At 57.7% G+C, this 25,858-nt stretch overlaps 2 protein-coding genes across 3 annotated transcripts; both read left to right on the top strand.

Moving 5' to 3' along the window:
* The first annotated feature begins 936 nt into the window (after window positions 1-936).
* On the top strand, window positions 937-5,040 carry LOC105482168 (zinc finger protein 414). 2 transcript variants are annotated; one of them, XM_011742176.2, is made up of 8 exons: window positions 941-1,274; window positions 2,292-2,604; window positions 2,920-3,027; window positions 3,139-3,244; window positions 3,670-4,013; window positions 4,094-4,144; window positions 4,603-4,776; window positions 4,863-5,040. In XM_011742176.2, exons 1-8 carry the CDS (start codon window positions 1,272-1,274, stop codon window positions 4,934-4,936), a joined length of 1,173 nt encoding a protein of 390 aa, XP_011740478.1. In that variant the 5' UTR covers window positions 941-1,271; the 3' UTR covers window positions 4,937-5,040. The 2 variants fall into 2 exon arrangements, with proteins under 2 accessions (XP_011740536.2, XP_011740478.1); XM_011742234.3 differs by lacking the exons at window positions 4,603-4,776; window positions 4,863-5,040 and adding an exon at window positions 4,244-4,596 and having other exon boundaries at window positions 937-1,274.
* Window positions 5,041-10,102: 5,062 nt separating this feature from the next.
* LOC105482343 (PML-RARA regulated adaptor molecule 1) lies at window positions 10,103-25,721 on the top strand. Its single transcript, XM_071088019.1, has 11 exons — window positions 10,103-10,180; window positions 12,582-12,692; window positions 15,459-17,265; window positions 17,352-17,418; window positions 17,976-18,052; window positions 24,383-24,440; window positions 24,546-24,654; window positions 24,785-24,947; window positions 25,031-25,064; window positions 25,153-25,187; window positions 25,299-25,721. Exons 1-11 carry the CDS (start codon window positions 10,157-10,159, stop codon window positions 25,334-25,336), a joined length of 2,523 nt encoding a protein of 840 aa, XP_070944120.1. The 5' UTR covers window positions 10,103-10,156; the 3' UTR covers window positions 25,337-25,721.
* The last annotated feature ends 137 nt before the right edge of the window (window positions 25,722-25,858 follow it).

Below are 25,858 nucleotides of genomic sequence, written 5' to 3'. Positions count from 1 at the left end.
CTCCTCGGGCTTTCCACCAGCTCACTCCTTGATCATCTGGAGACAGCTCCGAAGTCACCTCTTCAGAGTGGCTTCCCTGACCCATCACTTCCACATTTCATTGTTTCCTTCATTGCACTGAATAGGACAAAAGATTGTTTTTGCACTTGTTGATTTACTATTTCCCCATTTTAATTTATTTTTATTTCACTTTTAGAGATGGGGTCTTGCTTTTTCGACCAGGCAGGAGTGCAGTGGTGCCATCACGCTCACTGCAGCCTCGACCTCCCTGGCTCAAGCGATGCTGTTTACCCATTTTAAAATGTGAGTGAAAGGGGAGGCGAGGTGGCTCACGCCTGCAATCCTAACACTTGGGAGGCCGAGGCGGGAGGATCGTTTGAGCCCAGGACCGGCCTGGGCAACACAGAGAGATCCTGCCTCTAAAAAGAATGTAATAAGTAGCTGGGCACGGTGGCGCACGCCAGTAATCCCAGCTACTCGGGAGGCTGAGATGGGAGGATCGGCTGAGCCCAGGAGGTCAAGGCTGTAGCGAGCTATGATCGCATCACTGCGCTCCAGTCTGGGCGACAGTGCAAGACCCTGTCTCAACACTATAAAAAATAAAGAAGAACTGGCCGGGCGCGGTGGCTCACGCCTGTAATCCCAGTACTTTGGGAGGCCGAGGCGGGCAGATCACCTGAGGTCAGGAATTCACGACCAGCCTGGACAACATGGTGAAACCCCGTCTCTACTAAAAATACAAAATATTAGCCAGACGTGGTGGTGGGCGCCTGTAATCCCAGCCACTTGGGAGGCTGAGGCAGGAGAATCGCTTGAGCCCGGGAAGCGGAGGTTGCAGTGAGCCGAGATCGTGCCATTACACTCCAGCCTGGGCAGCAAGAGCGAAACTCCGTCTCAAAAAATAAATAAATAAATAAAATAAGAACTGCTGTTTATCGCCTGTCCAGGGCTGATGTTGGGACAAGACTAGAGGGGATGAAGGTGCCCATTTTGAACCCGGACCTCTGTTCACGGAGTCGCCTGAAGTGCGCTCTGATTACCCTGGGATAGCACGACTCCAACAACGTCCAAGTTGCACTCCACGTTCACTCTGCCCTCAGGCCCCGCCCCCTATCCGAACGCCTTGCGCAGGCCCCGCCTCCAACCTCGCGAGAGCCGAGAGACGGAAAATGGCGCTGACGTGAGCGCGAGCTCGCATTGCCCAGAGGGTGGCCGCCGCCTAAGCTGGAGCCGCCGAAGCCGCAGGAACAAGAGGCCGAGCCGTGTCGAAGATGGTGAGCGCGGCACCGGGGTCGCGGGCGCGGCGGAGCGGCGGGGAGTGGCGGGAAGCGGCCCTGTCGCGCATACATCCTCCGGCCTACCCAGCCCCCACATCCGGGCACCCGTCTGCCGCTGGCTGTCACTCGGAGAGCGCCCTACTTCCGGGCCGGGCCCGGAATGGACCACGCCCACCAGGCTAGGACTCCGCCCCAAAACTTATTACATCCGGGTTCCTAGCACCTCCAAGATTGTCCACACGGCTCGCAGCTGGCCAGTGTTTCTCGGTCCTCAGACAATCCGTGTGTAGCTCCTCTAGCATCTTCCCAGTCGCTCCCTGCCCATAGCCCCGCCTCCGTATTCTTGGCCCCGCCCACTCCCTGTAGGCCACGCTTGTGTCGCATACTGGGGCTCCCACTTATCCTAGTTGAGGAGATGCTTCTCCCATGTACATAAGAAGCTCAATCTGAGGCCGGGCGCGGTGGCTCAAGCCTGTAATCCCAGCACTTTGGGAGGCCGAGACGGGCGGATCACCAGGTCAAGAGATCGAGACCATCCTGGCTAACACAGTGAAACCCCGTCTCTACTAAAAATACAAAAAAAACTTAGCCGGGCGAGGTGGCAGGCGCCTGTAGTCCCAGCTACTCGGGAGGCTGAGGCAGGAGAATGGCGTAAACCCGGGAGGCGGAGCTTGCAGTGAGCTGAGATCCGGCCACTGCACTCCAGCCTGGGTGACAGAGCGAGACTCCGTCTCAAAAAAAAAAAAAAAAAAAAAAGCTCAATCTGGGCCAGTGCAGTGGCTGACGCCTTTAATCCCAGCACTTTGGGACGCTGAGGCAGGAGGATCACTTAAGACCAAGGGTTCAAGACCAGCGAGGGGGACATGGCGAAACCCCCATCTTTATAAAAAGGAAAAAGCTTAGTCCAACCTTACGTATTCCCCTATCCTCTCCTGCTGGTGATTCCTTAGGATGGGGGCTGACTGGGTTGACCCAGAGCCCAGAAGGGTTATCTCTGCCTCTTCCTTCCACCAGGAGGAGAAACCCTCAGGACCCAGCCCAGACATGCCGGCCACTGCAGAGCCCAGCTCCAGTGAGACCGACAAGGAGTTGTTGTCCCCGGCTGTGCCATCTGCCGCCACCTCCTCCTCCATGGCGGAGGAGCCGGGCCCTGAGCAGGCAGCCACACCACCAGTGTGGGAACGTGGAGGGCTTGGAGGCATGCAGCAGGGCTCCTCCCCAGCCCCAGACAGCTGCCAGCCTGGCCCCGGACCCAGCCCTGGCCCGACCAGCATAGTCTCCGGGACCAGCGAGGACCTGCGGCCTCCCAGACGACGCCCACCTCCAGGTGATCTGTGATGGGACCTCCTGGGGAGTCACGGGCCCTGGAACAATAGAAGCAAGAAGTAGAGAATCTCTAACCTAAGGGCCTTTCTAGAGGGATGCCACTCATCATTTTACTGTGCTGCCAGTGGATGCCAGGCTGTGGCTCCAATGGTGAGCGTGGCCAATCCAGCCCCTGCACTGTGGCAGATCAGTTTGTTGTGGTAGGCAGAGAGTAGAGGCCCCAGCATCATATTTGCTTCTCTGGGGCAGAGCCCTGGGGTCAGGGACAGCACTAGTGAGGAAGGGACCAGTGACCCCTGTTCTGTGCGTCCTGCAGGGAAGCAAATCCCTTGCTCCAGCCCTGGCTGCTCCCTCAGTTTTCCCAGCGTCCGTGACCTGGCACAGCATCTTCGAACCCACTGTCCGCCCACACAGTCCCTGGAAGGTAGGGCCAGGACCGGTAATGGGGAGGCAGGTTAGGGTGGGAAACAGGTGGAGCCCCTCGGAGCCAACCTTGACCACCCCTTTCCACTCCTCTGTCTTCATCCTTAACCAGGCAAGCTCTTCCGCTGCTCAGCCCTGAGCTGCACCGAGACCTTCCCCAGCATGCAGGAGCTGGTGGCTCACAGCAAACTGCACTACAAGCCCAATCGCTACTTCAAGTGAGACCCTGACCTCTTGAGCTCCGCCCTGCCCTAGCCTCACCCTGTGTGTGGGCTCCAGGCCTTCCTCCCTTCCTGGTCAGGGTGTTGGAGGGCAGGATTTGATGTGGGTGGCCTTTTGGGGGAAGCCCCGCCCCTACATCGCTGGATGGGGCGGGGCATAAGTGGGGGTGGCTCCACCCCGCGAGGCGTTACCTCCCAAGTGGAAAACCGGCCTCCTAACTTAAAATTGAGACTTCTTTCCGGGTTTCCCCAGGAAACCAGCACCTGTAGTGGTCAGGAAGGGTCGCTGCCACGCTTGTACGGGAGCGGGGAGGCGATTGGTGCCCAGGCTCCGTTCCCACGCTCGAAGGGCGGGTGGCATTGCACAGAACCCTCTCTCTGGTCTCCCTGGAGGCCCAGCCCAGCCCTCTGCCCACCCCCAGGTGTGAGAACTGCCTCCTGCGCTTCCGCACACACCGCTCGCTCTTCAAGCATCTACATGTTTGCGTGGAGAATGCGCAGAGCCCAGCCCCGCCACCACCCCCGGCCCTGGACCGAGAGCCGCCCGCGCCCGAGCGTCCCCCGGAGGTTGACCTCGCGTCAGCGCCGGGCCTGCCGTTCCCGCTGCTGGAACCTTTCACGACCCCCGCCCCTGCCGCCACCGGACCGTTCGTGCCCTACTTGATCCCTGCGCCCTTTGGCCTAAGCCCCCCGCGCCTGTGCCCCTTCCTGGCCGCTGCACCCGGGCCGCCGGCTTCCAGCGCCGCCGTCTGGAAAAAGAGCCAAGGTGAGTATGGGGGTGGGGGTCACCAGGAGGGTGAGCTGGCCTCGCCCCGACTCTGAACTTGACCCGCCCCTTTACCGCAGGTGCTGGCAGCAGCCCCCGAAGACCCCAGGGCGGCTCCGGCGCGCCCTCAGGTGCGTGCAGGTGACCACCAGGGAGGGGTGGAGGGGCTTTCCTGCGCCCTGCGGGGTCCGGTGGATACCAGGAGGGAACAGTGCCTATCCCTTTCCCAGGGGGCCACAAATGCCACCGTCCCGAAATACAGGATTTTTGCCTTAAAAATGACTGGCACCTGCGCCTTCATCTGCGCCGGCGTTCCCGTGTAAACTTTGCGCCCCTTTCACCGTTCACCTCGGAGCGGGCTTCTCCCCCGGCGGTGGATCTGGGGATGGTAGTAGGGGACGCGGAAAAGCTAAGTTGGGTGCCCCCAACTCTGCGGGCAGACAGACCGGGTGAAACTGAACCAGGCGCCCGGAAGCTGATGGGGGGTGGGAAAAGGTCCCACCCACCCTCGCCGGCGTCTTCCATCCTTGGCGCACGGGTCTTCTGGGTTGGGGGAGCCCGGGACTGACCGGGTCCCGCCTGCCCGCAGGGCACGCGGCCCCGAGCCGCATCGTGTGGGAGCACACGCGCGGCCGCTACTCGTGCATGCAGTGCGCCTTCTCCACGGCCTCGCGGTCCGCCATGACCCTGCACCTGGAGGACCACCGCCCCGGCGCCCCCGCGGCCCCCGCGCCCGGGCCACCGCGCCCCGACGCCCCCGCGGGTAAGGCCGAGGAATGCGCGGGTGGAGAGGGGGGCGGGGGCCCAAGGCGCTGAGGCTCAGGCGCCCCCCTCCTCTGCCCCACCCAGATCCGGCCCCGCTTGCACCCAAGGTGTCGCCGCTGCTTTCAGAGGGGGAGCTTCCAGTGTTCTCGCAGCTCTGAACCCTGCCGCTTTCGGGGTGGCCCATGGGATGTGGGTAGTTTTGTCATTTGGAGGGGGCTGCAGGGAAAGGGGATTGGGGTGGACAATAAAGAAGGCGCCATGAGCCAGCCTGTGCTGTGTTCCCATCCCTTGCCCCCCCCCCAAAGTGCAGTGGGCTGGACCCCAGCAGTCATGGAGCGATCACATCTTGGGAGGACCACCTGGGTCCACAGGTGCAAGCCTCAGCCCACCTGTGTCCTATCTCCCCATCACCCCAATCCTGAGACCCAGGTCCCCAATACCCACTGTGGCACTGCTCTCCCTTGTCCGGAAACCAAATGGGATAGGACTTTCCAGTTTTCTTTTAAGAAGTCCCGGCTGGGGCCGGTTGCAGTGGCTCAGGCCTGTAATCCCAGCACTTCGGGAGGCCTAGGCGGGCGGATCACGAGATCAGGAGATCGAGACCATCCTGGCTAACACGTTGGGTTTACAGACGTGAAACCCCCTCTTTACTAAAAATACAAAAAATATTAGCCGGGCATGGCGGCATGCGCCTGTAGTCCCAACTGCTGGGGAGGCTGAGCTAAGCAAAATGGCGTGAACACGGGAGGCGGAGCTTCCAGTGAGCCGAGATCGTGCCACTGCACTCCAGCCTGCGCGACACAGCAAGACTACCTCCCTCGCCAAAAAAAAGTCCCGGCCGGGCACAGTGGGTCTCGCCTGTAATCCCAGCACTTTGGGAGGCCGAGGCAGGTGGATCACGAGGTCAGGAGATCGAGACCATCTGGCTAGCACAGTAAAACCCCGTCTCTACTAAAAAAAAAAAAAAATACAAAAAATTAGCCGGGCGTGGTGGCAGGCACCTGTAGTCCCAGCTACTCGGGAGGCTGAGGCAGGGGAATGGAGTGAACACAGGAGGCAGAGCTTGCAGTGGGTCGAGATCGCGCCACTGCACTCCAGCCTGGGCGACAGAGCGGGACTCCCATCTCAAAAAAAAAAAAAAAACAAAAAAACACCAAAAAATAGCCAGGCATTGCTGGGCACGGTGGCTCATGCCTCATGCTTGTAATCCTAGCACTGTGGGAGGCCAAGGCGGGTGGATCACTTGAGGTCAGGAGTTTGAGACTAACCTGGCCAACATGGCAAAATCCCATCTTTACTAAAAATATGAAAATTAGCCGGGCATGGTGGTGGGCACCTGTAATCCCAGCTACCCGAGAGCCTGAGGCAGGAGAATGGCTTGAACCCAGTGAGACGGAGGTTGCAGTGAGCCAAGATCAAGCCCCTGCACTCCAGCCTGGGTGACAGAGCGAAACTCTGTCTAAAAAAAAAAAAAATAGCCAGCCGTGGTGGCTACCTGGGAGGCTGAGGCAGGAGGATCACTTGAGCACAGCAGTTCAAGGCTGTGGTGAGCCATCATCACACCATTGCAACCCTGGCCTGGGAGACAAAAACAATCCCGGGAGCTCCGGGGACGGGCTGGTCCTGAGAAAGTGCAGGGACTGGCCAGGATGGCCTGAAGACCCCAGACCCCGAACCCCGCACTGACTCAAGGGGAAGAATTCTTTAGAATTGGGGAGGCCGGCTGGGGGCTCAGGTCTTCATCCTCCTCACTGTCTGCCAGACCGGTTTCCACCGTGTCCCAGCTCTGAGGAACAGGGTGGGTCAAGGCCAGCCCTCCGTGGCCTGGACTTTCTCTTCACCCCCAAAGCCAGTGTCCCTCCTGGGTATGGAAGTCCCAGGTGATGTCCACAACCACCCCTTGGAGGCTGGTTTTACCTCCATGATTCCTCTCCCTTCTATCCTCATCCCGCCAGCCCCAGGGTCCCCTAGCCCACCCCCTACTCTCCCCAACCTGCCCTTCCCCCAAGACTGACAATGGTCTCCTCTTTTTCCTTTTTTTTTTTTTTTTTGGGAGACAGAGTCTTGCTCTGTCACTGAAGTGCAGTGGCACGCTCTCGGCTCTCACTGCAACCTCCGCCTTCTGGATTCAAACGATTCTCCTGACTCAGACTCCAAGTAACTGGGATTACGGGCGCCTGCCATCACCCCTGCCTAACTTTTTGTGTTTTTAGTAGCGACGAGGTTTCAACATGTTGGCCAGGCTGGTCTCGAACTCCTGACCTCAGGTGATCCACCCACCTTGGTCTCCCAAAGTACTGGGATTACAAGTGTGAGCCACCACATCCTGCCAGGGTCTCTTCTGATTGTTCCCCTCTCCTGCCCAGCACCCTTCAGTGGCTTCCCACAGCCCTGTCGATGAAGATCCTGTTCTCCCAGTAGCCCAGGGACCTCCTTCACCCCAGTCCACCTGTCTCAATCTTTACCTCCTCCTCTTTCTCCATTCTCTAAATCCACTTCGGGGTCCCCCTCACCTCCTCATCCTGGCATCTGCAGCCAAGACACCAGTGACCCCTGGACGGGGCCCCCGGACCCCACTCCTCCGTCACTGCCCTCCCACCTTCTTCTTGCCTCCCAACACCTTCCTTGTCGTCTTCCTCAAATTGTTTTTTTTTTTTTTTTTTTTTTGAGACCGAGTCTCGCACTGTAGCCCAGGCTGGAGTGCAGTGACGCCATCTCGACTCACTGCAACCTCCACCTCCCAGGTTCACGCCATTCTCCTGCCTCACCCTCCTGAGTAGCTGAGATTACAGGTGCCATCCACCATGCCTGGCTAATTTTTTGTATTTTCAGTAGAGATGGGGTTTCAGCATGTTGGCCAGGCTGGTCTCGAACTCATGACCTCAGCTGATCCACCTGCCTTGGCCTCCCAAAGTGCTGGGATTACAGGCGTGAGTCACCACACCTATCTTCCTTGGACTTTTCATCCACCACCGTGTCCACCTCAGGCTCTGAGTCAAAGCCATCCAGGTAAACAAGCCAAGGGCCACCTGCCCCACACCTGCTCAGTGCCATGTCACCTCAAAGATGGACAGCTCTGGGCTCCGGAAGCCCTTCAGCCACTGCAAGGGGCAGGAGGGGATCCTCAGGCCCTTAGGACCCGTCTGTGTGCCCCACTGCCCACAGCCTCACCAGGGGCCTGAAGACTGCCCTGTCCTTGATGGGGCTGTGATGTGATGGGGCTGCAGCCTCAGCTCACGTGGCTTGGGCTGGGTGTCCACTCTCCCAGCACCCCTAGGCCCCAGCTGAGGTCGCTGTCACTCAGGATGGGGTTGGACAGGCCATCAGGAGGCCCCGGGGCTCCAAGGCCCCCTAAGCTCCCCCTTCTCAGCCAGAAGCCTTGAAACCACCACTGTGGGACCCTGGAAAAGACTCGACCTCCCCGCCTCCCAATTCCCTCGTCCTTAAAAGGGTGTCATGATGACGGGTGAGCCCTTTGGGGTGGATGGGAGGATGAAAAGAGAGGCTGCGGGGAGAGGAGGGACTTGGGAAATGTCTGCTGAGAACTTCACATCCCGAGCCCATGGCTGCCTGGGGAGGAGGGTGGGACAGGTGAAGGGGCCCGTTTTACAGATACATAGAGAAGGTGAGGCTAGGAGGCCTCTAGCGAGCGCCAGTTCCAAGTCAGGGCCACTGATTCTGCACCATCTTGGGAGCTGCGCACAGTTACCACGGGATGAGGAAACCCTGGCAGCAGGTCCAGAGGACACGCCCCTGTTCCCGCACTCTGGAGGTCTCTAGATCTGGCTGTAGTCCAAGCCCATCCCCCATCTCCAGGAATAGCGCTGTGTTCTCTGTCCCCCAGGCCCCTAACCCCTCTCCAGGGTCCCGGAGGCCAGCAGGAGTCTTCGTCCCCATCAGTTTCCTCATTCGGCCACCCCCAGATCTAGCCCACGCTACTTCCCAGTCTGTCACTATCTTTCCAGAGAGACCCAGAGCCGACACCTCCGTCCAGGGACCTCTCCCTTACCCCGTCGCCCACGGAGATGGGACAGCCCTTCCTGTGTGTACAGTGGGCCCACAGCCATCACACTGCCCTCTGGAGTGAACTGACTGCCCCGAGGCCTGGGGAGCTGGATCACCACCTGGCTTCCGCCGTTCACCCTGTCCACTACAAAAACGACCTCCTACCCTCAAACCGGCTCCCAACCCCCATGCACAGGAACCCAGTCCTCTTGGGCCCCGGCTCCACCCAGCAGGGGGTGCCCAGGAGTCTCAGACTCGGGGGAATGAAAGCCGGGAGCGCCGTGCGGATAGCAGGCAGGTTGGCTGGAAGCCGCGGGCTCGTGCTGAACAGCTCTGAGGCCGGCCAGAGGCCCGTGCACCGCCCGGCATTTGTCCAGCCCCAGCTGTCATCTGCAGGTTCCGGTCCGGTTACCCTCACCGCGGGCCGGGAGCAGGGAGGAGGAAAGCGCCCCGCGGCCCTGGAATCCGCCGCGCACGTGCTCCCCGGGCTCCTCCCCCTGCGCACACTTGTTCCGGTTTCCGACCGCAGAGTCCCGGAGCCGCGCCCTAACGAGCTCTCACTGCCCCTGGTCCGGGCTTGCTTCTCTGGGATTCCAGAGCCCTATCGGTCCCTATCTGCGGCCGTGCAGCGCGGAACCCTGCCGGGAGCCCCTACGGAGGCGCCAAATACACAAAGGGGAGTTGGTGGGGAGGCGCACCATGACGACCGCGCCGGGACCTGCGCGTCACCCCCACGGCGCCCCCGTGGTGCCTTGGTGCGCGCGCCCTGTCTGGACCCTCCTAGCTGCGAGAGTGCACGGGCAGTGTGACCGACCCAGGCACCTGGGAATCCATCAGCTGTCATCCAATCCCTTAATTACCTTGATTGAGCACCTACTGTGGCCAAGAATTGCTTTATTTATTTATATTTATTTATTATTATTTATTTGAGACGGAGTCCCGCCCTGTCACCCAGGCTGGAGTGCAATGGCACAATCTCAGCTCACTGCAACCTCCGCCTCCCCGGGTGCAAGCAATTCTCCCGCCTCACCCTCCCAGGTAGCTGGGATTACAGGTGTGCACAAACACGCCCAGCTAATTTTTATATTTTTAGTAGAGACAGGGTTTCACCATGTTGGCCAGTCTGCTCTCGAACTCCTGACCTCAGGTGATCCGCCCGCCTGGCCTCCCGAAGTTCTGGGATTACAGGCGTGAGCCACCGGGCCCGGCCACTTGTTCTTTCATTCTTTCCTTCACTTACCCAGGTTCTGGAGACCCACGGAGGGCCCATACTGTCCTCCCGAGACTCCCGTTTGGGAGGGCAACCCACATCTGGCAACTGTGACCCTGGACCGGATGCAAAGGCACAACAGAGATGGCAAGATGGCAGAATCATGATGTCTGTGCTCTTAAAGGAGGTGTGAAAACAAACAGGCAGGCCAGGCGCGGTGACTCACGCCTGTAATCCCAGCACTTTGAGAGGTCCAGGTGGGTAGATCACTTGAGGTCCGGAGTTTGAGACCAGCCTGGTCAATGGTGAAACCCCATCTCTACTAAAAATCCAGAAAATTAGCCAGGCATGTTGGTGGACACCTGTAATCCCAGCCACTTGAACCCGGGAGGCAGACTGGGTGACAGAGCAGGACTTTGTCTCAAAAACAATTTAAAAATTTAAAAAAACTTGCTCAGGCCACACCTCAGACTGATTAAGTCAGAGTTTCTTGGAGGTTCTGTTTTTTGGGGTTTTTTTTAGATGGAGTTTCGCTCTGTCACCTAGACTGGAGTGCAGTGGCGCCATCTCGGCTCACTGCAACCTCTGCCTCCCCGGTTCAAGCAATTCTCCTGCCCCAGTCTCCCGAGTAGCCAGGATTATAGGCATGTGCCACCATGCTGAGCTAATTTTTGTATTTTTAGTAGAGACATGGTTTCTCTATGTTGTCCAGACTGGTCTTAAACTCCCGACCTCAGGTGATCCGCCTGCCTCAACCTCCCAAAGTGCTCATATTACAGGCATGAGCTACCTCGCTCAGCCTTTTTTTTTTTTTTTTTTTTTTTACTGTGGCTCTTGATTGATTGATTGAGATTGGGTCTTGCTCTGTCATCCAGGCTGGAGTGCAGCGGTGTGATCATAGCTCACTGCAGCCTCTGCTTCCTGGGCTCAAACAATCCTCCCACCCCAGCCTCCCAAGCAGCTGAGACCACAGGCGCGTACCATCACACCTGGCTAATATTTTCTTTTTTTTTTGAGACAGAGTCTGGCTCTGTCGCCCAGGCTGGAGTGCAGTAGCGCGATCTCTGCTCACTGTAAGCTCCGCCTCCTGGGTTCACGCCATTCTCCTGACTCAGCCTCCCAAGTAGCTGGGACTACAGGCGTCTGCCACCACACCCAGCTAATTTTTTGTATTTTTAGTAAAGATGGAGTTTCACCGTGTTAGCCAGGATAGTCTTGATCTCCTAACTTCGTGATCCACCCACTTTGGCCTCCCAAAGTGCTGGGATTACAGGCGTGAGCCACCGCGCCCGGCCACACCTGACTAATTTTTTATGTTTTTTGTATAGATGGAGTCTTGCTATGTTGCTCAAGCTGGTCTTGAACTCCTGGGCTGAAGGGATCATCCTGCCTCAGCCTCCCAAAGTGTTAGGATTACAGACATGAGCCACCATGCCCGGCCCAGGTGCAAGGCCTTTGACACAACTCACCCCCCAACCCCCAAATCTGCCATACCAGCTGAGCTTTCTGCACAGGGTGGCAGCCCTGGGAGGAATGAAATGAGGAAGGCGGATGAGCCAACCGGGGCAGATAGTAGAGGCCTCACCCGGTCACATGGGCCCCCACGTCCTGGGTCTCTGGGCCTCCCCAGGAGCCTCCTAAACCCCAGAGCTGTCCGTACCCCTGACCTGCTGAGATCTCCCCATCCTGTGGCTCTCCAGCCCAGGAGATCACCAGCGCCTGGCATGGAGTCCTCCCTGGAGTCCAGAGATGGGGACACCAAAGTGGTGGGAATGACGGGGACTACAGAGAGTAAGAAACTAGTTAGTTGGTCAGGTGGATCACGCCTGTAATCCCAGCACTTTGGGAGGCCAAGGCGGGCAGATCACTTGAGGTTGGGAGTTCAAGACTAGCCTGACCAACATGGTGAACCCTCATCTCTACTAAAAATACAAAAAATTAGCCAGGCATGGTGGTGCTTGCCTGTAATTCCAGCTACTCAGGAGACTGAGGCAGGAGAATTGCTTGAACCTGTGAGGCGGAGGTTGCAGTGAGCCAAGATTACACCACTGCACTCCAGTCTGAGCAACAGAGTGAGACTCTGTCTCAAATAAAAAAAAAAAAAAAGAAACTAGTGACCATGTTAGGAACATGCAGGCAACCAATGCCCCAAGCTTGGGACAGTAGCAGGCAGGCCAGGAATTCAAGGGAAATAGAAGTGCCCAGGAGGGGACAGGTGCAGTGGCTCACGCCTGTAATCCCAGCACTTTGGGAGGCCGAGGCGGACTGATCCCTTGAGGTCAGGAGTTTGAGACCAGCCTGCCCAACACAGTGAAACCTCTTCTCTACTAAAGATACAAAACGTAGCCAGGAGTGGTGGTGCGTGCCTATCATCGCAGCTACTCAGGAGGTTGATACAAGAGAATTGCCTGAACCCGGGAGGTAGAGGTTGCAGTGAGCCGAGATGGCACCATGGCACTCCAGCCTGGGCGACAGAGCGAGACTCAGTCTCAAAAAAAAAGAAGTGGCTGGCAGGATCTGGAGACAGATTGGAGCCTCCCCACCTCCTTCCCTTCCTCCTCTGCCCTCCCCCGCCCCACCTCCAGCAGCCCCCACCCTGTGTGCTGGCCGTGGAGCAGAAGCCACAGTCACTTCCTGAAGGCAGCGGCCCCAGCTCGGGTCCCACTCATCCCGTGGCCCATCACCTGCCTGCAGCCATGGTGAGTACGGGGAGAGGCCTGTGCCTCGATAGCCGGGAAGCAAGGGACACAGGTGTTCCCTGGAGGATAGGATCCACCTGTGGAGGGGCAGGGGGGACTGCGAAAGACATCTGGGAAACGGGAAGGGTCGGCAAAAAGGACCCGAGGTAGGAGGCCGCCAGGCACACCCCAGGACAGCACAGGCTCCTGGGGGCTCAGGCTCAGATTGGGACTGCGAGGGGGACAGATGGGACTACCCGGGGGGACGTCTCCCGTCTCCCTAGGTCAACATGAGCAGCAATGTGGGAACGGGCAGCTGGGGTGAGAGCAGTGCTTTCCTGTGGGGTGACAAAGTGGGTCATGGCCCTCCCCCGACCGGTCACCCAAGTTGTGACCTGCTAACCCTGACTTATCTAGCCTTGTGGTCACCCGGGAGCACTTCCTTCAAACCACTGGGGGCTTCGGCAGGGGCACTTCAGGCCCCCGCTGGGAATCGCTGCCTTTTCAAGGAGCACTCCTGAAAGTGAGGTACACACAGGAGGTAAAGGCCACACGCTTCTGCCCTTGCCCTCCCCCAGTCTCCTCGACCACAGGTGAAGGGGGCGTTTGTAGGGCCAAGGAGGCCTGGCCTGCTTGTGAATCTGCCTACATCTGTGGGCAGTGGTTGCAGGGCCAGCTAGGAGGGCAGCCGGGACAGCTGGGTGTGCAGGAGACGGCACATGTGCCAACGGTGTCCGCACCGGTCCTCTCACGCACTGTCAACTGTGAGCATTCCTGACCATCAGCCCGCATGTCGGAGACGGTGTGAGAGGGACCGCATAGCCGTCTCCAGGCGTCTCTGTGTTTTCCTGATGGTCAGTCTGAGTACGTGACTGTCTTTGTGCCGCCTAAATATTGTTTCGTTCAGCAAATATTTACTGAGCACCTACTATGTTCCAGGTCCTGGGAAGATAGCAATGAATGAATGAGCCAAGTCTCTGCCTTGCAGAGGCTGAGGAACTGGGGGAAGTTGCGGTATAGAGAGACAAAAAAAAAAAAAAATTTTTCAAGACACATTAAAAGCAATGTAAAATAGTATGATACATGGGGTGGGTACGATGGGGAAAATCATGTATGCTGACTACACAGGGCAGTAGTGGGATGGGGTGATCCATTTAAAATACGGTGGTCTAGGCCACCTGTGATGGCTCATGCCTTGCAATCCCAGCACTTTGGGAGGCTGAGGTGGGCGGATCACTTGAGGTCAGGAGTTTGAGACCAGCCTGGCCAACATGGTAAAACCCCGTCTCCATTAAAAATACAAAAAAAATTAGCCGGGCGTCGTGGCAGACACCTGTGATCCCAGCTACTCAGGACACTGAGGCAGGAGAATCGCTTGAACCCAGGAGGCGGAGGTTGCAGTGAGTTGAGATTTCGCCACTGCACTCCAACCTGGGGACAGAGTGAGACTCCGTCTTAAAAAAAAAAAAAAAAAGAAAAGAAAAAAGAAAGAAAAATAGGGTGATCTAGGCCTGGCACGGTGGCTCACACCTGTAATCCCAGTACTTTGGGAGGCCGAGGCGGGCGGTCACCTGAGGTCAGGAGTTTGAGACAAGCCTGGCCAACATGGTGAAACCCTGTCTCTAGTAAAAATACAAAAATTAGCCAGGCGTGGTGGCGGGTGCCTGTAATCCCAGATACTCAGAGGGTTGAGGCATGAGAATCATTTGAACCTGGGAAGTGGAGATTGCAGTGAGCCAAGATCACAGATTGCACTCCAGTCTGGGTGACAGAGCAAGACTCCATCTCAAAAAAGTAAAAATAAATAAAATAGGATGGCCTCAGACGGCCTCTCTAATAAGGAAATATGAGAACAGAGACTGGGAAGAGGAAGAGGAGAGAACCAGGTAGTGCAGGGACATGTCCTGGGTCAGGGACAGGGCAGAGGCCCCGAGGTCAGAGGGAAGTGTTCAGGGTGCAGGGAGGAGGAGGTGGCTAGGTCGGGAGGCTGGTTCGCCCAGGCCTTTATGAGGCATTTAGCTTGAACTACAGGGACATGAGGAAGCATTGCCGGGTTTTGAGCAGAGAGACACAAACAGACTCAGGGCTCAACAGGCTTCTCCCTCCCGCTGCCATGGGGGGAACTGACCAGGGAGGGGGGTAGGCAGTGACTGGGGAAGGGCTTGTTAGAATAATCCAGGCAGTTGGTTGGGGGAGGGCAGACGCTGCCTCCCACTACCTCCTGGGGTGACAACGGTGAAGGCAGTGAGAAGTGGTTGGATTCCGGATGTGTTTTGAAATTAGCACAGAAGGGGACTCCAGGCCTGGGCGTGGCGGCTCAAGCCTGTAATCCCAGCTACTCGGGAGGCTGGGGGATCATTGGAGCCCAAGAGTTGGAGGCTGCAGTGAGCTGTGATTACACCACTGCACTCCAGCCTGGGCAATGGAATGAGACTGGAGACATGCAGTGTGGGGGTGAAAGAACGAGGGGGTCAAGGATGCTGGGGGGTTGGGGTACCACCCATGCGGGGAGGGCTGTGGGACTGGAGGCTGCAGGAGGGATGTCAGCAGTTCCACTCCTGCTAGAGGAGGTTGGGTGTGGAATCAGCACTAAATGGAGAAGTAGGGAGGGGTGTGGGTTCCAGGATCCTAGGATCAATGGGGGCTCCTCAGAAAGAGAGCTGAGGGCTGATGGGGCCTGGGTGCAGGGGTGGTGGTTGTGGGCTGTGCCTGAGGGTCCCCAGTCCCTTCCTTCCATGCCCCTTCTGTGTGTTTGAGCCCCTGCCTCAATGGCTGTGTGTCTCCTAGGAGAGCTATCAGGACTTCCGGAGCATCAAAGCAAAATTCCAGGCCTCTCAGCCGGAGCCCAGCGACCTGCCCAAAAAACCCCCGAAGCCTGAGTTCAGTAAACTCAAGAAGTTCCCCCAGCCTGAGCTAAGCGAGCACCTCAAGAAACCCCCGCCGCCTGAGTTCACTGACCTCCCCAAGAAACCCCCGCCGCCTGAGTTCACTGATCTTCCCAAGAAGCCTCCACCGCCTGAGGTCACTGACCTCCCCAAGAAACCCCCGCCGCCTGAGGTCACTGACCTCCCCAAGAAGCCTCCGCCACCTGAGTTCACTGATCTTCCCAAGAAACCCCCGCCGCCTGAGTTCACTGACCTCCCCAAGAAACCCCCGCCGCCTGAGTTCACTGACCTCCCCAAGAAACCCCCGCCGCCTGAGTTCACTGACCTCCCCAAGAAACCCCCGCCGCCTGAGTTCACTGACCTCCCCAAGAAACCCCCGCCGCCTGAGTTCACTGACCTCCCCAAGAAACCCCCGCCGCCTGAGTTCACTGACCTCCCCAAGAAGCCGTCCAAACTGGAGTTCAGTGACGTCTCCAAGAAGTTCCCCCAGCTGGAGGCCACTCCATTTCCAAGGAAGCCCCCGCAGCCTGAGGTCGGTGAGGCCCCTGTGAAGGCCTCGCTGCCGGAGCCCAATACGCCTGTCCGGAAACCCCAGCAGTCCGACGAGCTCAGTCACCCCGCCAGACCCCCATCTGAACTCAAATCCAGTGCATTCCCCAGGAAGCTCTGGCAGCCCGAGGCCAGTGAGGCTACCCCAAAGCCCCCGCAGCCTGAGTTCAGTACCTTTCCCAAGAAGCCCGCGCAGCCTGAGGTCAACATGCACCCCAAAAAGCCCCCACAGCCTCAGGTCGGTAGCCTCCCTAAGACGTCCCTGCCGCAGCCTGAGTCCAGTGACGTCCCTCAGACACCGCCCTGGAAGCCTGAGGCCACTGAGTCCCTCCCCCACTCCCCGAAGCCCAACTTCAGTAGCGTTCCCAAGAAGCCGGTGCAGCCCGAGTTCAGTGTGCACCCCAGAAAGCCCCCGCAGCCTCAGGCGGATGGCCTCCCGAAGAAGTCCGTGCCGCAGCCTGAGTTCAGCGAGGCGGCTCAGACTCCTCTCTGGAAGCCTCAGTCCGGTGAGCCGAAGCACGACTCCAGCGCCTTTCCCAGAAAAGCCTCCCAGCCTCCGCTGAGTGACTTTCCCAAGAAGCCTCCGCAGCCGGAGCTTGGGGACCTCACCAGGACCTCCTCAGAGCCCGAAGTCAGCGTGCTTCCCAAGAGGCCGCGGCCCGCCGAATTCAAAGCGCTCTCCAAGAAGCCCCCGCAGCCCGAGCTGGGCGGCCTCCCCAGGACCTCGTCAGAGCCCGAGTTCAACTCCCTCCCCAGGAAGTTGCTGCAGCCGGACCGCCGGGGGCCACCCCGCAAGTTCTCACAGCCTGAACCCAACGCTGTCCTCAAGAGACACCCGCAGCCTGAGTTCTTCGGTGATCTCCCTCGAAAGCCTCTACTCCCCAGCTCCGCTTCCGAGAGCTCACTGCCTGCGGCCGTGGCCGGCTCCAGCTCCCGGCACCCGCTCAGCCCTGGGTTTGGAGTTGCTGGGACACCCCGCTGGAGGTCAGGAGGCCTTGTTCACAGTGGAGGGGCCAGGCCAGGCCTCAGACCCAGCCATCCACCCCGGCGGAGGCCTCTGCCCGCTGCCAGCAGCCTGGGACCCCCTCCAGCCAAGCCTCCGCTGCCCCCGGGCCCCGTGGATATGCAGAGCTTTCGGAGACGCTCTGCAGCATCCACAGGTGGGTGAGGGCGGGCGGCACCGGCAGGAGGCGGGGCTGAGATCCCAGGCAGTACCGGCCTCCCTGCCGCACTCTCTACCCCACAGATCTACGGAGGACCCGCTCGGCCGCTGCGCTCCACTTCCAGGCCCGACAGCCTGAAGACATCCCGCCGTGAGTGTGGGGAGGAAGCTGGGGTGGGTGCAGATTGTGGGGCTCAAAGGGGCCTCATCTCGGCCGGGAGCAGTGACTCACGCCTGTAATCCCAGCACTTTGGGAGGCCGAGGCAGGCTGATCACCTAAGGTCAGAGGTCAAGACCAGCCTGGGCTACATGGTGAAACCCTGTCTCTACTAAAAATACAAAATTAGCTGGGCGTGCTGGCGCATGCCTGTAATCCCAGCTGCTCGGGAGGCTGAGGCAGGAGAATTGCTTGAACCTGGGAGGCGGAGGTTGCAGTGAGCAGAGATCATGCCATTGCATTCCAGCCTGGGCAGAAAGAGCAAGACTCCATCTCAGAAGAAAAAAAAAAATTAGCTAGGCGTGGTGGGGGGCACCTGTAATCCCACCTACTCGGGAGGCTGAGGCAGGAGAATCGCTTGAACCCGGGAGGCGGAGGCTGCTGTGAGCCGAGATCACACCCCTGCACTCCAGCCTGGGTGACAGGGCAAAACTCCATCTCAAAAAAAAAAAAAAAAAAAAAAAGAGGCCTCATCTCAGGTATCCCCGCAGGATCCCAGATGAGATCTACGAGCTGTATGACGACGTGGAACCCAGAGATGACTCCAGCCCCAGCCCCAAGGGCAGAGGTTTGTTGGTGGCCTGCCCGAGTCCCTGCAAAACATTCGGGGCAAGGGCATTTTCTGCCATGCTCCTGGTGTAAGAGCAAGTAACATTTTAGGACCTGCTAGCTCCTGCTGGGTGGAACTACATGAGGGGAGCCCAGAGGCTAAGGGCCACTGAGAAGGCTGTTGTAGGCAAAGGTGTGGCCCAGGCTGGCAGCAGGAGGCGTGGGAGCAGTGGGCGAATCCAGTAATCAAAAGCAAGCATCAGGCCGGGTGCGGTGGCTGATGCCTGTAATCCCAGCACGTTGGGATCCCGAGGCAGGAGGATCATTTGAGCCAATCCCAGGGCTTTGGGAGGCCAAGGCAGGAGGATCCCATAAGCCCAAGATTCCAGACCAGCCTGGGCCACAGAGCAAGACCTCATCTCTACAAAAAAATTTAAAAATCAGCCAGGCGTGGTGACAAGCATCTGTAGTTCCAGCTATTTGGGATGCTGAGACAAGAGGATTGCTTAGGTCCAGGAGGTCAAGATTGCAGTGAGGCTGTGACTGCACCACTGTACTCCAGCCTGGGCAGCAGACACCCTGTCTCAAAAAAAAAAAAAAAAAAGCAGGACTTGGTGGTATATAAAGCAGGGAAGTTTCAAGCCTAGTATCCAAGGTCATGACAGAGCCGCTCCTGGGTTGACGACAAGATGTTAGGTTCCATCCATCCATCCATCCATCCATCCATCCATCCATCCATCCATCCATTTATTTGAGACGGAGTCTTGCTCTGTCACCCAGGCTGGAGTGTAGTGGTGCGATCTCAGCTCACTGCAATCTCCGCCTCCCAGGTTCATGCCATTCTCCTGTGTCAGCTTCCCAAGTAGCTGGGACTACAGGTGCCCACCACCACGCCAGGCTAATTTTTTGTATTTTTAGTAGAGACGGGGTTTCACCGTGGTCTCGATCTCCTAACCTCGTGATCTGTCCACCTTGGCCCCCCAAAGTGCTGGGATTACAGGCATGAGCCACCGCTCCCAGCCCTTATTTATTTATTTAATTAATTGATTTATGTATTTGTTTTTTTGTTTGAGATGGAGGCTCACTCTGTCGCCCAGACTGGACCGCAGTGCTGCGATCTTGGCTAACTGCAACCTCCACCTTCCATGTTCAAGAGATTCTCCTGTCCCACCCTCTGGAGTAGCTGGGATTACAGGCACGCGCCACTAAGCCCAGCTAATTTTTGTATTTTTAGTAGTGATGGGGTTTCACCATGTTGGCCAGGCCGGTCTCGAGCTCCTGACCTCAAACGATCCTTCCACCTTAACCTCCCAAAGTGCTGGGATTACAGTCATGAGCCACTGCGCCTGGCCTTATTTTTTTATTTTTTTATTTTTTGGAGACATAATCTTGCCCAGGCTGGAGTGCAGTGGTGCCATCTCGGCTCACTGCAACCTCTGCCTCTTGGATTCAAGCGATTCTCCTGCCTCAGCCTCTCAAGTAGCTGGGATTACAGGCGCCCACCACCACGCCTAGTTAATTTTTATATTTTTAGTAGAACCGGGGTTTCACCACATTGGCCAGGCTGGCCTTGAACTCCTGACAAAGTGCTGGGATTACAGGCATGAGCCACGACATCCGGCCTGATTCATTTAGACCTGTTGTGTTCAAGGTAGCTGAGGGGATGTCCAGGCAGAACTTGGGCCTGAAACTCAGGAGGGACGTGTGGCCTGGAGGCAGGTGTGGCAGTGGCAGGGGAGGGAGGCTGCAGAGGGTTTCTTAGAAGTCTGTGCTGGGTGAGTAGGGAGCAGGCCCGTACCTCCTGCCCAGCTCCAAAGTTAATGCCTTCGTGAAAACACAAGCAGCTTCCAGGCAAGCACCTTGCCTGCATGTCCCTAAATCTGTATCCTCCACTCCCAAACTCCCACAAGGCAGCAAGGCAATGCATCCCTATTTCACAGATGCACAAGGTTGGCTGGGCGTGGCGGCTCACACCTATAATCCCAGCACTTTGGGAGGCCGAGGCAGGCAGATCACTTGAGGTCAGGAGTTCCAGACCAGCCTAGCCAACATGGCAAAAACCCATCTCTACTAAAAATACAAAAATTAGCCGGGGCCAGTCATGGTGGTTCATGGCTGTAATCCCAGCACTTTGGGAGGCCAAGGCGGGTGGACCACCTGAGGTCAGGAGTTCAAGACCAGCCTGGACAACATGGAGAAACCCCATCTCTACTAAAAATACAAAAATCAGCTGGGCGTGGTGGTGCACGCCTGTAGTCCCAGCTACTTGGGAGGGTGAGGCAGGAGAATCGCATGAACCTGGGAAGAAAGGGTTGCAGTAAGCCAAGATCACGCCACTGGACTCCAGCCTGGGCAACAGAGTAAGACTCCATCTCAAAAAAAAAAAAAAAAAAAATTAGTCGGGCATGGTGCCACACACCTGTAATCCCAGCTACTCAGGAGGCTGAGGTTGGAGAATTCCTTGAACCCGGGAGGCGGAGGTTGCAGTGAGCCGACATGGCACCACTACACTCAAGCCTGGGTGACAGAGTGAGACTCCGTGGCTGTCTCAATTGAAAAAAAAAGAGGCCGGGCGCAGTGGCTCAAGCCTGTAATCCCAGCACTTTGAGAGGCCGAGACGGGCAGATCACGAGGTCAGGAGATCGAGACCATCCTGACTAACCCAGTGAAACCCCGTCTCTACTAAAAAATACAAAAAAAAAAAAAAACTAGCTGTGCGAGGTGGCGGGCGCCTGTAGTTCCAGCTACTCGGGAGGCTGAAGCAGGAGAATGGTGTAAACCCGGGAGGTGGAGCTTGCAGTGAGCTGAGATCCGGCCACTGCACTCCAGCCTGGGTGACAGAGTGAGACTCCGTCTCAATAAAAAAAAAAAAAAAAAGAAAAATAGATACGCAAGGTTGAGGCTCTGGGAAGGGGCTTGCCCTGGCTTGCACAGCCGGTCCACGAGCTGGATCTGTGGCAGAGCTTTCAGCAGGAGCCTGAGCCTGAGCCTCTAAGGTGCTCCTGCTCTCCCTGCAGCCTCAGAGGGCCTGGGGCAGAGAGGCTCCCTCTGCTTCTCCTGGGCTTTCTCCCGGAGCTGTTTGCAACACCTTCCTGTGAGCACACAGCTTCCTGATGGGGCCCCTCCTGCTTCCGTTCCAGGGGAAGCTCTGTGGCTTGGGTCTGGGGGCCACCCTTGGGGATGCAGATGGTCAGGAGGAGGGCTGCTGAGAGCCTGGGCTAGTGACAGCCTGCCTCCAGCCACTCCCAGCAGCCCTGCTGGAATGCCCCACCTCTTCTGAGGCTAGGAGCGTCTCCCTCTCCCCAAATTTCATACAATCCCCACCCTTGGCCCATTGTTCCTGTCACCAGACAACCTTCTCCCCTTTCCTTGCCAGTCATTTGAGATTCTGGTATGAAAAAAGAAAAAAGGGGCTGGGCGCAGTGGCTCACGCCTATAATCCCAGCACTTTGGGAGGCGGAGGCAGGTGGATCAGTTGAAGTTGCGAGTTCAAGACCAGCCTGGCCAACATGGTGAAACCCCATCTCTACTAAAAATACAAAAATTAGCTGGGTGTGGTGTTGCATGCCTGTAGTCCCAGCTACTGGAGAGGCTGAGGTGGGAGGATCGCTTGAACCCAGGAGATGGAGGGATTATAGGCATGAGCCACCGTGCCTGGCCGCATCACCCGTTTTGTGTTCTTTTGTTTTTCTTTTTGAGGCGGAGTTTGGTTCTTGCCCAGGCTGGAGTGCAGTGGTGCAATCTCGGCTCACTACAATCTCCGCCTCCTGGATTCAAGCGATTCTCCTGCCTCAGCCTCCCGAGTAGCTGGGATTACAGGCGTGCACCACCACGCCTGGCTAACTTTGTATTTTTAGTAGAGACAGGGTTTCTCCATGTTGGTTAGGCTTGTCTGGAACTCCCGACCTCAGGTGATCCTCCCACCCTGGCCTCCTGAAATGCTGGGATTACAGGCGTGAGCCACCCTGCCCAGCCTCGCATCACCCATTTTCTAAGATGCAGTGAGCCGAGATTGCACCTCTGCACTCCAGCCTGGGCAACAACAGAACGAAACCCTGTCTCAAGAAAAAGAAAAAAAGGTCCCACTTCCCTCGATCTCCCGCTTCTCAGGAGTGGCGTGGGCTTCTCCCTGTGGGTGCAGCTTCTCAAAGGCAACTTAGATCTCTTGGGGCCAGGACTCTGGACTCTCCTCTCCCACTGTCTGCCTTACTTGGAGCAGTGGCAGCTCCACTGCAGAGGTGGGGGCTCCTCTGCAGGTGGGGACAGCCTGGCCTTTCCCAGGATCTGAGCAGGCCATGTGGGGAACGTGGGCAGAGGCCTGCTCAGGGTCAGCTGTGGATGAACCGGGGCTGCCTGCGTGGTGGTGCCAAGAGGTGCTCTGATGTGGCGGGTTTGAAGAAACCTGGAGTGCCAAGATCAGGTTCACTCCTGGTGGAGTGACTGCTCATGGCCAGGGAAGCCTCTGAGAGGCAGGAGCAGCTGGAGGGGCTGTGTGTTCCGGGTGAGACTGTGGATGGCCACGCCTGCTATCTGGCGGGCACAATCCAGGTGCCACTCCTTGGGCTGCCTGGAGGGACTACAGGCCTGCAATGTCCGGAGGGATGCTTTGAGCCATTTGGAAAGGACACACTGGGACTCTGGGTTCTAGATCTTTCACTCACCGGGGTCCCTGGGGCTCCAGCCTGAAGCCAATCCCTTGGCTAGCAGGGCTCTGACTTGGGAGCCTGGTCATTTGCCAGGAAGTGGCACAGGGAGGCTGGCACCATGGGAGACCCCTCAGTCCATCAGTCACTAGTCCAGGACGCTCACCCCAGCAGCATCTTTTAAAAATTATTTTTATTTATTATTTTGAGACAGGGTCCTGGTCTGTCGCCCAGGCTGGAGTGCAGCGGTACCATCTTGGCTCATTGCAACCTCCGCCTCCTGGGTTCCAGCGATTCTCCTGCCTCAGCCTCCTGAGTAGCTGGGATTATAGGTGCCCACCACCATGCCCATCTAATTTTTGTATTTTTTGTAGAGACGGGGTTTCACCATGTTGGCCAGGCTGCTGTTGAACTCCTGACCTCAAGTGATCTGCCCGCCTTGGCATCCCAAAGTGCTGGGATTACAGGCGTGAGCCACCGCACCCAGCCACAATATTTTACTGTCAACTCTCATTGCCCTACTGTGCAATGGAACACCCGATTTCTTTCTCCTAAGTGTAACTTTGTCCCCATGGGCCAGCCTCTCCTCATCCTCCCTTCTCCTTAGTTTTTCACCCAAATCTCATTACAGTAGGACCCTAGAACCCACTGGGCGCAGTGGCTCAGGCCGTAATCCCAGCACTTTGGGACGCCGAGGCAGGGGCATCACCTGAGGTCAGGAGTTAGAGACCAGCCTGGCCCACATGACGAAACCTCATCTCTACTAAAAATACAAAAATCAGCTGGGCGTGGGTGCTTGTAATCCCAGCTACTCAGGATGCTGAGACAGGAGAATCACTGGAACCCAGGAGGTGGAGGTTGCAGTGAGCTGAGATCACGCCATTGCACACTCTAGCCTGGGCAACAAGAGCAAAACTCTGTCTCAAAAAATAAAAAAGAACCCTAGACCCAATTTGACCTAGGAGGCAGAAGTGAAATGGCCTCGAAGCCTACACATAAATCCTGCCTCTGCCATTTACAAGCTGGGTGACCTTGGGCAGTTTGCTTGACCTCTCTGAGCCTTTATTTCCTCACGGACAAGTTGGGCATGACAGTGGCGTCTACTGGCATGAACAAGGTTGCTGAGAGGACTGACATGAGGGGCATGGCCCAGCAGTTCCCACCATGCTGAGCACGTAGCAGGAGTTAAGGGAATGGAAGGCAATCCAGAAAAACCCGTGACCCCTGAGAAAAGCTTGCGGAAGGTGGGCAGGGAGAGGTTTGGGGGGGGACCTGGTGGGATCTGGGGAATCCTCGGAACTGACACAGGGAGGCCTCACTCAAGATCCAGCCACCAGCCAGGTGCAGTGGCTCACGCCTGTAATCCCAGCACTTTTAGGAGGCCAAGACCCGCAGATTGCTTGAGGTCAGGAGTTCAAGACCAGCCTGGCCAACATAGTGAAACCTGTCTGTATTAAAAATACAAAAATCAGCCAGCTGTGGTGATGGGCACCTGTAATCCCCGCTACTCAGGAGGCTGGGGTAGGAGAATCGCTTGAACCCAGGAGGCGGAGGTTGCAGTGGGCCGAGAGCGTGCCATTGCACTCCAGCCTGGGTGACAGAGCGAGACTTCATCTCAAGCAAAAACACAAAAACAAAAAACAGCTACCAGGGTAAAGGCTGAGCTGGCGGGCCCTGCCTTGACTCGGAGTCCTGACTGTCCCCAGATGAAGCACCCTCGGTTCAGCAAGTCACCAGGAGGCCACCACAAGACTCAGCACTCAGGTACCATGGGCAGAGGGGGCGGGCGGATCGGGGGGCAAGCTCCAGGAACCCCCAGAGGAACACACCTTGCTCACGAGCACACAATTCCTTGGTGGGGGGTATCAGGAAGGAGAAGGATCCCCAGCCACAGCAGTTGCCACCCATGGACCCAAAGTTGCAGAAGCAGCTGAGGAAGGCAGAGAAGGCCGAGAGGGAGTTCCGGAAGAAGTTCAAGGTGAGGCCTCCGAGTTAAGCAGGAGTCCTGGCAGGGTGGAGACCAGGGCCCCACAGATCCCAGGCTCAGAAAGAAGACAGGGGCCCGAGGGCGGCAGCACGAGCAGAGGCCATAACATCTCGTGCCCCAGTTTGAAGGGGAGATCGTGGTTCACACGAAGATGATGATTGACCCCAATGCCAAGACGCGCCGTGGGGGCGGCAAGCACCTCGGGATCCGGCGCGGGGAGATCCTGGAGGTGATCGAGTTCACTAGCAATGAGGAGATGCTGTGCCGGGACCCCAAGGGCAAATGTGAGTGCGCCTGGCCCCGCAGCCCCAGGAGGCACCCCCACCACCCTGGGCCTCAGAACCCACCATGCCCACTCTCTTCACAGATGGCTACGTGCCCAGAATAGCGCTCCTGCCCCTGTAAGTACCAGCCCTGACTGTGGGGGGAGGGGTGGGGTGCGGGGAATGAGCCACAGTGCTCCTTGCTGACCCAGCTGTGCTCTGCCAGGGAGACGGAGGTGTACGATGACGTCGACTTCTGCGGTACGTGGACACTCTGGGTGGGCTGGAGGGACCCTGGCGATTCCCCTGGGGAGCTGCTCACTATTGGGCATCTGGGGAGAGGGGTCCATGGAAGTCACGCTTCCTCGGCAGACCCCCTGGAAAACCAGCCACTTCCCCTGGGACGGTAAGGCCGGTAGGCATGGGGCAAGGACAGCCGGCCAGCCCAGCGCCCGCTCACCCAGGAGCCCTGGAACCCGGCGCGGGAGAGTCACAGAGCTGCCCGGGCTTGTGCCTGGCCACATAAAGTCCGTTTAAAGCAGTCCCTGCTTCTTGTCTTTTCCTTCCCTCCTGATTGGCTGAGTGGAGCAAAGGCACGGGAACCCCCTGACCAAACACAAAAGGGGGTGTGTCTGGGGTCACCCTGCCACAGTCTCACACCTCAGGGATAAAAGGGAGAAAAGGGTGGCAAGAAGCTGGTGAGCAAGGGGGGCTCCTGGTGATCAGAACCCCATGTGCTGCCAGCCAGGGCAGCCAGGCAGGACGTGTCCCTCCACAGGCAGCAGACGAGCAGCAGGCAGGCCTCCTTGCCGGGGACGCACACCTGCTTGGCCTGAGCGGATCCTGAGGGCGCTTCACGGGGGTAAAGGGTGGGGCCTATACCCAATTCTGACAGAGCCCAGATATCAGATTTGGCCTGAGCCTCTGGTAGG

Source organism: Macaca nemestrina, chromosome 20 (assembly GCF_043159975.1).
Source record: "Macaca nemestrina isolate mMacNem1 chromosome 20, mMacNem.hap1, whole genome shotgun sequence".
Taxonomy (NCBI): domain Eukaryota; kingdom Metazoa; phylum Chordata; class Mammalia; order Primates; family Cercopithecidae; genus Macaca; species Macaca nemestrina.
This window is presented reverse-complemented; position numbering and strand designations above follow the sequence as displayed.

Excerpts from the sequence above, each read along its gene's own strand:
- LOC105482168 (XM_011742234.3), top strand. Across the intron at positions 2,605-2,919 it reads CAGACGACGCCCACCTCCAG|GGAAGCAAATCCCTTGCTCC; the intron begins GTGATCTGTGAT and ends TGCGTCCTGCAG. Across the intron at positions 4,014-4,093 it reads CGTCTGGAAAAAGAGCCAAG|GTGCTGGCAGCAGCCCCCGA; the intron begins GTGAGTATGGGG and ends CCTTTACCGCAG.
- LOC105482343 (XM_071088019.1), top strand. The coding sequence starts at position 10,157 with ATGATGTCTGTGCTCTTAAAGGAG. Across the intron at positions 10,181-12,581 it reads TGTCTGTGCTCTTAAAGGAG|CCCCCACCCTGTGTGCTGGC; the intron begins GTGTGAAAACAA and ends CACCTCCAGCAG. Across the intron at positions 17,419-17,975 it reads CAGCCTGAAGACATCCCGCC|GATCCCAGATGAGATCTACG; the intron begins GTGAGTGTGGGG and ends GTATCCCCGCAG.